At 38.3% G+C, this 11195-nt stretch overlaps 1 protein-coding gene across 1 annotated transcript in view; it reads right to left on the reverse strand.

Annotated features, from left to right (window-relative positions):
• Window positions 1-7286: 7286 nt before the first annotated feature.
• NDFIP2 (Nedd4 family interacting protein 2) overlaps window positions 7287-11195 on the reverse strand; it is a gene marked incomplete at its 5' end in the record, with an annotated part of 33467 nt that continues 29558 nt past the window's right edge. Inside the window, 2 exons of the mRNA XM_009278471.1 lie at window positions 7287-9124; window positions 10994-11099. Coding sequence (XP_009276746.1) covers window positions 10996-11099 — 104 coding nt within the window. The remainder of the gene's footprint in view (window positions 9125-10993; window positions 11100-11195) is intronic.

The raw sequence follows: 11195 nt of genomic DNA on the forward strand, positions 1-11195 counted from the left end.
CCAGAGACCCGGGTTACATCCCTCCTCATGCCAGGACTTGCCTGCCAGGAGGGAGCTCAGAGCTCTGGGGTGCTGCAGAAGGAGCCACTGAGCACATCCCTCATCGAAACCTGGTCAGAGATGGTGACAAATGAGGATAATGAAGCACTGGGACAAGTCACCCAGGGAGCATGGGGAAATCGCTGTGCTCTGGGGTTTTCAAGACGCAGCTGACAAAGTCTTAAGCAATATGGCCTGAATTCAGCACTGGCCCTGCTTTGAACAGGAGTTTGCACCAGATTACCTCCTGTGGTCCCATCCAACCCAAATGACTGATTCTGCGGTGAGTGTGGAAACTATTGGTCCAAAGGAAAGCAGGTAAGAGGCTACCCAACACTAACCTAGCTATAGCACTCAGATAGGAGTTGGGATACTCGGGGAAGGAGATTTTCCTTTACTCTAAACATAGAAGTGATCCTGAGAGCAGGTACTCAGCTTCAACCTGTTGTATACTTGAGCAATACATGTAAAACCAGGTTCATAAAGGAACTTAAATGTTGAGTACATCAGCCTGATACTCATTTCTCACTATCACGAAAAAAGGTCTTGTTAATATGGATATTCAAGATGTGCTGAAGAGTGCTGATGCTCAGAGTGGCCCAAAAGGCATAAGCTTGAGCCTGACCAAATTTGTTTTACCCGAGTTGCAACCGGCCATGTCAGACCCAAGTTGGCTCCACATAGAAATTTCTGCACGATATTTCCCAGCAGTCCAGATACTAGAGAGACAGCCTAGGAAACCGAAGACAGCTCTGCATGCAGCTAGCTCAGTTGCAAAGGACTTACCAGCTCAGGATCTGGGACATAGGGCAGCTGTGATAGCACTTCCAAACTCAGACCTAGACCAAGGCTCATAGCAGTATAGTTGCTGTGACTAAACTGATGAGCGCAGAGCTGGCAGCCAAACAAGACCAGTGCAGGTGTCAGCCTGTGGCATTCACTGATTCATCACGCAGATAAGCTGCCTCTGGATAGCTGGGAGTGAGCCGTATGGTATTTCTCATTCGAAGGGCAAAACAATTCTGTACTAATTAGGAGCACAAATACTACTGGATTGCATTTTATGCATTTCACAAGCCCCAAATCTGGATTAAATCACACACACTAGCTGTTTAACCACTTTTGTAACGCAGATGCTGTATAATTAGAAGCTCTGAAAAAGATGGGGAGCGGGACTGTGCTAAGCACTGCACAAACGTTAACACAGGCCTCAAAAACCAGAACAGAAAAAACCCAAGGAAATAAAGATGCAAAAGCCACCATTGTCACTGCAATTTACAGTTTAGGGCTGAGCTGCAGAAGTATTAAATGGTCTGCTGAAACTTCCAAAGCAAACCAAAAGCAAACCTCACTAGATTTTTTTTTTTTTTAAAAAGAAACCCACACCCCCATCTTTTCTCATGATATCTTTGCAGAAGAAATGTATACTGCATATACAGAAAATACAGTAGGTCACTTCATAGGTATGGACCACAGACAGAGATCAAATTCTATGTATAGTACTTACATAGCCCAACTATCATCCTGAGAAAGGCTTTACAATAGCAGCAGGGAAATAACAACAAACATACAAAAAATGCTTTGTAATAACATTTACTGACTGCAAACTTAGGAATTACTTCTAAGTTACTTGATTTTTGAAAGCAAAAAGCAAATGAAGAACAATGTATCTTCCCATATTCTAAAACTATTCATTTTTATACTACAAAGTCAACAAAGCTGAAGGATCTTCTTGCATTATGCATCTTCAAGAGAACTGAGGAAGGCAAGAATTATGTATCTTGCATCACACATACATGTCAGGGTTACCCTGTATACCCAGTCTTAAGAACTGTATTTGCTTCACAACATCCCGTTGAAGAGTCTGATTGGGGGGGGGGGAACACCCCATATCTTCCTTGTCTTACAAAATCATGAATTTTCTCTGTAGGATATTTTTATATAATTGATTATATGTTTGTTAACTGTGGGAAGAGTCTAAATACAAATTCAGTTATAAGAGCATAACTGATAGAACACTTTCTTCTGCTGAGTTTTTATTAACACTGATGATTTGCAAGGCAAGACCTTGCAGAACTAAAGTTAGTTTTGCATGACAGGCTATAATGAAAATCAAAAAGCTGAGAGATTGAATTTTTTTTTTCCTTTTACTTTTATTTCTTGGATATGCCGCCTTGATCAATTGGATTCTTAAATTCTTGATAACTCATTGCTCTTGAAACCTCCCTAAGTAATTTTCACGTTCACAGTTCAAAGAAGCACAACCCTCTAAGAACAACCAAGTTAAGTGACTCAGCCTTTGAGAACTGCAACATTCACCCTTTAGCTGTCTACATCCCCCAAAGGAAAAAAAAAAAACACTTTAGCTGTCTACAACCCCCAAAGGAAAAAAAAAAAACTTCATACAAGTTAAATGCAAAAATCAAAGTTAGAAGCAAGTAAAAAAACCACTCCAACATGAAAAACTTAACACAGTACTTGAAATTTTTCATTCACTGAAATAATGTATTACATTAGACAGTATTAGTAAGAGCTATCAGCGTTCTGGGCTATGTTCCTCCTACAGCTGTCGCTGTAACTGAATAGATAACATAACTAGTAACAGCAGTTTCTCTTAAAAAGTGCAATTTTCATGAGTAAAATGGTAATTCCTAAGAAGCCAGTCACAAATCTCAGTGATCCCTTTGTACCGGGTAGTTATAGAGAGGTCCACACAAGATCAGGATCAAGCGTTCATGAACGCATCACACCCATCTAAGAGATTTTAAAACACATGCTGGGAGGGAACATACCTTTTTCCACCCTAAACTGAACCTCATGTAGCTACCACTAAGTGAAACAGTAAGAAAGCTGCCCAGCATCACGAGATTTGTGACAAAATATAAAGTTGACAACACTGATTTCTTCGTTAAAGTAAACCTCAGTGTCGCAAGAGTTGAGAAGGCTGCATATGCCATGCAGATTGTATAATCAAAAACAGGGCTGCAGATTGCATTCCTGATGGCAAGGCAGGGAAAGAGCCAGAGGCATTTCCCATGGGGCCAGCTAGGCTAACAACTGCTGGCCAAGCGCCTTCGCGGACAGCCAGCTGGGATCTCCTTCTCTCTGTCCAAGTGGAGGAGAGTTTGCTATTCCAGTTGTCTGCAGGAAGGGAAGAAAACCTAAGGGCCGTTTTCACAGATTACGCAGGTACACAAAGTGGCTGGTCAACCGGGGAGGAAGGGGGTGAGGAGTGCACTCAGATGTGCTCCCATCATCTTGCCAGAAACACCTGCTACATCAGCTGTTGCAAACCGAGTTAAAGGTCCAAGCACTCCTCCTCCCCTTGTTTCTCTTGCTCCCTTCACAGCGAATCTCTGCTTAATACGCAGCAACCTCAGCTTGAACCCGTGACGTACCCAGAGCACACTGCATAGCAGCACTTGCCATCCTTATGAAGGAGGAATCGGGCAGAGACCGGAGCCAAGCCATATGTAACCTGCCGAGTCCAACACGTCATGTCAGCTTTCAGTCAGAATTCGGAAACATTTAAGTCTCCTGAATGCATACACTTAAATTTTTTTAACCACAGGATTATGCTGTCAGTGCTTCTCGCATTTAACATATGACCATGTTATGACGAACACCAGCAGAACTGGAATAAGTGTTGCGAGTTCCCTACAAAGAAAAAACCCAAAACTTTGACTCCTCGGGGAAAAAATAGCAGCACTTGAGAATCCAAAGTAGAGTAACACTACAACTGACTGCCGATAATTATTTACAACAGAAATTATTGGTTTTGCTTAACCATAGTGTCAGACTATCCTCAAAGTAGCAGCTTTTAAGTGGGATCTGATTCACATTTCAGGTAGAAATAGGAGTATTTGGCTTATCAATTTAATCTGCAGAAATGATTTCCATTGTTCTGTGTATACAGAGAAGTGAACTGATAGGGCTGTCTTCAGAAGTTCCTTGTTCTGAGAGATAAGAGGTAAATTTGACCCATCAAAAACAACTCGCCATCCCTTAAGACGAAAATCCGTATGAAGACTTTCTATGAAAGATGCAAGAGACACTGTCAAATTAATTCATTAATTAGAAGTCAGTTAGAAACTCCGAGAAGAGCAGACCAGCTAAGCAATGGTCCCGCAGGTGCTCATGCTACCAATTACGGAACAATTAGCACTGGCTTTATTCCAGTAACGCTTCCACCAGTGAGACCTGCAGACTTCGCTCAACCACCCTGTCACTACTAATGGAAAAAACACACCTAAGACTTCAGACTGCAGGAGCGAGCTCTCATCAGCTATGTACAGCAGCACAAGTGGACAGACCAGCAGTGCTGCTGCAATTATATTAAACAACAAGACTCAATTAATGCACACATGCAAGTGAAGCTTGCTTTATAGTTATTTTACTAATAAACAATTTATAGCAGCAGCAGCCTGTTCCATGTGAAACTGGGCATTTGGAAGTCATGGGACTACACCAACCTAGAAAATTAAGAGGGATGGGCATCTGTGCAGCCATGTATAATGAAGAATCAATGAACAACTTCTCGTATTACACTAAGGATACCCCCACAAACACAGTGTTTCTTTGACCACAAGAAAAATTAAGAGTGAAGACTACAAGAACAGATGTAAAAACATGCGGGTAACTGTAACCATGCCCCAATATAAAAGAACCAAAACATTTTAAACTTTTTTGAATATATACACCTTTCTGTTTCACACAAAAAAAATATGAACAATAGCTGGAGAGCTGATGCTGTTTGCAATACTTAAGCCTCACCGCATGCAAGTTTCCTTATGTAGAAAATATACCATAGACAAAAATTCAGGAAAGCTGGCTTTTCTTTCATTTGGGAAGGGTAGGGGGAAAAACCCAATTACATATGAGAAAAAATGTTTAAACTTGATCATGCAGACACTTCAGGAGCTAAAGGAAAATATGCCTAAAACAAATTCTGCCACTGTTTTAATTCCACTTGCATATGCAATACTTACAACGGGTGGATGGCGCAGTCATATATTCAAGCGTTTTCAGTTGTCTGAAAATCATTGATTTTAAAAAGATGGCTTACCTATAAAATATGGACCTATGAAAATACAAAGCATCACTGCAGTTAAGGGGGGGGGAACCAAACTTAGAAATTGCTGGGTGGGTTATTTATTAACTACAGCCAACAGGCAGTAGGGCAGCCTTCTGCCTGTCCTTGCAGGGCACGTAACAAGTGCACAGAGAAAGGAGAAGGGGCATGGAAGTGGAAAGGATATGCTAAGTAGAGAAAATACAGATGGTAAAAGTACCCTTGGAAGTATAAAGGAAAAAGATAAGGATCCTGGGATGGTGGAAAAGAACAACATACATAGGACAAACAATACACTGGACTCCACTGCTTCTCGGTAGCTCGCACATATGCTAATCATGTTTTAGCAGGATTAGAATTTTTTTTTTTTCCTTATTGAGAGAGATCTATTTCCATACCTTCCCTTCAAAAGTCCGGGAAGCAATAGTAATTTCATGAGATGAACTTTTTGTTCAAGTGAACAATGCAATCAACCACACAGGAGGGACTAATGCAGAGTGTTATGGGAAAACATTCTCAAAAAGTGGAAAAGAGATTAAAAGCTTTCTGATGTTAGGATAGCATATTAATAAAACCACTTTTCCTCACCTGTTGTCATCGTTCAAAGGGAGGGAGGCGGACCCAGAAAGAGTAGGGTGTTGAAACCAGGTTAGAAGGTGTTGCAGGATGAGGACAGTGTCCATGCTCGAGGTGGGGCAGCAAAGTGAAAGCCTGGAGACAACCTCCTCTCCATAAGAGGACTGGAAGTGTGAGTGATGGATCACTTCTGAAATGCGTTAATAGAATCGCAGGCTACTGGAATCATATTCGAGATGCCCATCTTCCTGTGGTGTCCACATCAATAAAAGTAGATGACAAAACTAAAAAAATTACATTCATGCCAGTTGCTCGAATAAAATGGAATTTTCTCTCCCCACCTCCCCTCCCCCAGCTGTTTTTGCCCCAAACTTCAAAGCCTTATTTGCATTCATACAAAATCTGTTTACAGTCAACTTCACTGCAATACTGGAGCTTCCCCCCCGCCCCGACTAGGACACAAAGCAAAGCTGGCCAGGTGTCTCTAAACCACAGAGCCAGCTGCTCCTAACCAAGCTCACAGGAAATAGCAAGGAAAATATGCAGCATTTGACACATCTGGAATAGATTGCAGAGTCTTTGAAAACAGCGTCCCAATTCCCTTCCTCCTGCTGATGAGATTTCAGGCTACCAAACTGCTGCATCGACTATAGAGGATTAGATAACATGTGTACACTTTTAACCCTACATATTCTTTCTGTCCAAATGAGAATTTTTCCAGGCTAGTCCAGAAAAAAAAAACCAAACCACAACAAAACCAAGTATCTGTATGAAGCTTTCTGTAAAATACAGTGGAGCAAACGGAAATAATTCAATCAGAAGACTTGTACTTTATTTGGGAAAATTGATATAGTTGGAAAATAGTACTAGCTGATATTGGTAAACACAGAAAATGAATCAATATTGCATGCTTTGCACAGTTATATTAACTCATTAAAAGAAATGTCCTTACAGGTTGTTGCCATAAAACATGAGATGAGAACGGGAAGTGTAGAGAGGATTGGTTAGTACCTATTTTGCCAAGAAACTTCTCTGTAATTCCATGTTGACACAAATATTGCAGTGTGCATTTTCCAATGCGAAGTACAAAAAACCCAAAAAGCGTAAGTCATAATTAGCAAAACAAAGCCATGTTTTATTATCCGCTTCTTTTTCATATGGACAATGAACGCAAAAGAACACAGAAACAAACAGATAAGTTTATTTTTCCAGGCTAGTCCAGAAAAAAAAAAAAAACCACAAAAAAACCAAGTATCTGTATGAAGCTTTCTGTAAAATACAGTGGAGCAAACGGAAATAATTCAATCAGAAGACTTGTACTTTATTTGGGAAAATTGATATAGTTGGAAAATAGTACTAGCTGATATTGGTAAACACAGAAAATGAATCAATATTGCATGCTTTGCACAGTTATATTAACTCATTAAAAGAAATGTCCTTACAGGTTGTTGCCATAAAACATGAGATGAGAACGGGAAGTGTAGAGAGGATTGATTAGTACCTATTTTGCCAAGAAACTTCTCTGTAATTCCATGTTGACACAAATATTGCAGTGTGCATTTTCCAATGCGAAGTACAAAAAACCCAAAAAGCGTAAGTCATAATTAGCAAAACAAAGCCATGTTTTATTATCCGCTTCTTTTTCATATGGACAATGAACGCAAAAGAACACAGAAACAAACAGATAAGTTTAGAAGGAAATCCCAATCGGATATTGAACATAATACTTAATTTTTATTCTTTCCATAAAAAGCTGGGCAGTGGAGGTGCCCCTAAAGTTTTAGTCACTTTCAGTATCTCTGAAAGATTAAGAAAATGAATAATGTGACCAGTTTACATATGTATATTTTAAACATTCATTATAGATACAAAACTGAATACAGCACTAGCTTAAAACAACATAAACCTCACTGGTTTTAATGTTAGTAATAAAAAGGCAGAATTCTAATATAAAAAGAAAAACTGGAGGAAAGTATTTGTATTTTTTTTCCTCAAAGGTGCAACCAACAACCAATGTATTTTTGCAACTGAGATTCCAGTTGTACAAAGGACTGAGAGATCTATTCTCCTACTTAAGGAGAAGCATAAATTTCACAATCTTTAAAGGAAACCACACATGCATGAACTGTAGACAGTACCCCTTAAAGAGATGATATTTGTAAGAAAGTAATGGTATATCTTAAAGGAATACTGGGAGAGGTGCAACACACATTTTCTACTTTCAGAGCTTTGAAAGTAAGATTTTTTTTTTTTACCCCCTTCATAGATTATTTCCAAATTACCTTACATTTAAATTAGTTTATTCTTAGGAAATGGCAAAGTATTTATTCTAAACAAGCACTGTAAGATAGCTATATGAATTTTTTTTGAGAAGCCCTCAGGGTTGATGTTGTATTTACACTGAACTCAAGACTTCTTAAACAGAGCCGGTGTTATAACCCAGGGAATACATTTGCGATACTCTGTTTCAGGAACAAAGGTGCACCTACGAGGATCCAGCTGCATAACCAAGGACTAAAGATGTAAGGCTGTCCATCCCTGCTAACATGAACAAACTCTGTCTTCTAATGGGATCATGCATATGAATAACGACTTTCAGGCTCAAGCCCAAACCAGCTAATAATAATAATTCATGTGAGGAAAGTTAGGATGAGACAAACAATTCAATGCCTTTACCTCCAAAATTACATCTAACAGTAACTATAGCCTTAATAGCCAATTAACAAAAAATATGTAGGTAGCTCTAAGATTAAACAAAATTTAGAGAATATGCTGTTACAAAATATATTTTGACATATTTCCTAAGAAGCAATTCAAACAGTCATTTACGCAGAGTTATTTACAGGGGACTCAAAGTGGAGTATCGGTTTTAAACAAACCAGTATATTGGTTTGAATTTGATAAAATATTGGCGAATACAAGTTTGTGACAACAAGGAACTTTGGGGTTTAGTAAACTTAAAAGTGTTCTACACAATCATTAGATGAATCTAAATTATATAAAAAACTGTCTGAACTGGTTAATCTGAATCATTGAATGCATTTCATTGCACTCAAAGTTCAGACCAACAAGTCAGTGGTACATACACACTGTGAAACAAGTTACCACTTAAATCTTTCAGATACAACAAGCACAGATTAACTGAGTCTGACTGTACCTAATCTATACTAACAGATAGTTTGTTCTTAGTTCAATACTATCTTTTTAATAAGCACATATACAAATGTGCTAGAACAAAAGGCAGCAATTATAAATATTTACTAGAATGACCAGAACTGGTATTCGATTATAAACCATCCTGTCATTTGTTTTTGAAGCCGTTATCTTCACTAATTTATCTTCTGGTTTTAGTAGTCTTCTATCCTATCAACTTGGAGGGTTACAGATCATCTGGAAGTTTCACTCTGGTATAGGAAAGGAATGTCTGTTCGATGCAGTCTGGAGATAAAGAAAGAGTTGTACTTCAGTGCATCGCAGTGATTCACTAGAAGTAGCGTTGCTAACTGATGTTAAACCTAGAAGCAGCAACAAAACAGCCTTTTTACCCCCCCACGTCAGGGTGGAAGAAAAATGCGAAAACTTACAGTTATTGTGTTATCATTTCAAAAGAACACCTGAGAATATTTTGTAACTGTAGAGGTAATACTTGTTATTTATTAAAACTAATAGTCACTGTAGAGGAAGTTACCTGTCTGTGCAAGAACAAGGGTAGTTAAGTGTGATAGCAGTTAATTTGAACTTCTTGTTTCAATACTGAAAATGCTTCAAAAAAAAAAAATATTTACGTGTCCAGCTCTCTAAACACTCCACAGACCTTATCAGCCCATACATCTCAGTCATGCTTACAGGTAAAGGAAAAATTCAAAGCCACTGAACTCAGATAGGACAACTCATTAATTTCAGTTAATGCTGAATTAACTAGTGTTTTGTCCCAAAGCAGAATTTTAACTGCAGGAGAGCAAAGAATCCCAGACCACATTATCCTACACTCATTATTCTCTTCAAGCTACAGTTTTCAAATACCAATTAGTCCTAAGGATTATTTTTGAAATAGTATTTTTGAACTTTATTGTACTGAAAGCTAACAGATGTTTTCAGTCTCGTCTCTACAAATTTTGGTGTTCTGAAGAGGTTACCACACTACTAAGAAAAGGAGTGATATGTAACTATTGTAAAAAAGAAACGCTGCCATGTAGATGCCAATTTAGGTTGGTTACTAAAAGGCAACATACGCCTTAGTTATTTAACTTTAACTTACCACATAATTTTGACAAAATGGCACATTACAAAGAAATATTATGTTGAGTTATGTTAACAGATTTCTTCCATGATCAAGGACTATACAGTATAGCACAGATACTTATCATTAGCTGTTTTTACATGTATATCACTGTCTTATATAAAAGGAACCGTGTTTTTTTAGGCAAATACTGCCTCAGTTTTTTTCAGGCTTCAATAATGTGTTGCTGGTTACTTCATATTGATCCTGTGACCAATCTTGGAGAAAAGTTATGAAAACGTGCTTTATTACAGCAAACATAGCTTCTCAGTTAAGTCAAAATACAGTATTTAAGCATTTTAAGTAAACTGCAGAGTAGTGAAAATGCTAGGCTTAAATTTATCTTGTCATGCAGTTTAAGTGAAAAAAGTTGAACACAAACAGAGACTCCTGGTTTAAGTTCCATAGCGAAGTCCAATAGATCCACCTAACGGATAAAAAGTATAAAGAACAACAACAACAAAAGAGTGGATGTGTGCCACACTGATTAGTCAGCTACCTGAAGGACATACAAAGCACATTGTTGCATACACAATAATCATACTTGTACATGACCGTCTTAATCCAGTCATGTAAAGAAAGACAATACTCATCTATTGTTTGCATGTTCAGACCCATGTCAAATCAGATTTAATATGCAGGCAGATTAGTGCTTCCTAACTTGCTGACAACAGGTTGACTACTAAAGCCAGTTTTCTAACACAAAGGACAGTATCCTGACAGGCAGCAGATACTGCTACTTGCTTAGGAAAAACAACAGGTTCCTCTTCGTTTCTGTTACTGAACAGTAGTTCCAGGGAGGACTGGAGGCAACAAGGATGCATTATTTACTTTCAAATTTCATGACTTCAAGAGACTTCAGATATTTCCAAGTCCATGTAGAATATATACAACATTAATGACAGATGTTAAAAAAATCATGCAACTTCTGTTTTGTGACAGAAGTTTGATTATTTATTTTTAATGTAAGTATTTCATTCTCCTCAGTTTTCCTGGGAGAGATAATCTTATCACTAAAAGTTGCTTACCTTCAGTACAAGAAAAAAAATCTTGTTCTGTGAGCAGCTGCCATGCTTTCAGACATATTTCTGACTTTAAGATAATTAACAAAGCCTCGAAAGAACAGGAGGAGTCCTGAAAGTGTAGAAAATGCACAAAATGAAGTATATCAACCTAAGTACACGCTATCCCACATTATTCTTATTAAAATATTTTTTAAAAATCTAGATT

Source organism: Aptenodytes forsteri, unplaced genomic scaffold (assembly GCF_000699145.1).
Source record: "Aptenodytes forsteri isolate BGI_AS27 unplaced genomic scaffold, ASM69914v1 Scaffold32, whole genome shotgun sequence".
In the NCBI taxonomy this organism is placed as follows: domain Eukaryota; kingdom Metazoa; phylum Chordata; class Aves; order Sphenisciformes; family Spheniscidae; genus Aptenodytes; species Aptenodytes forsteri.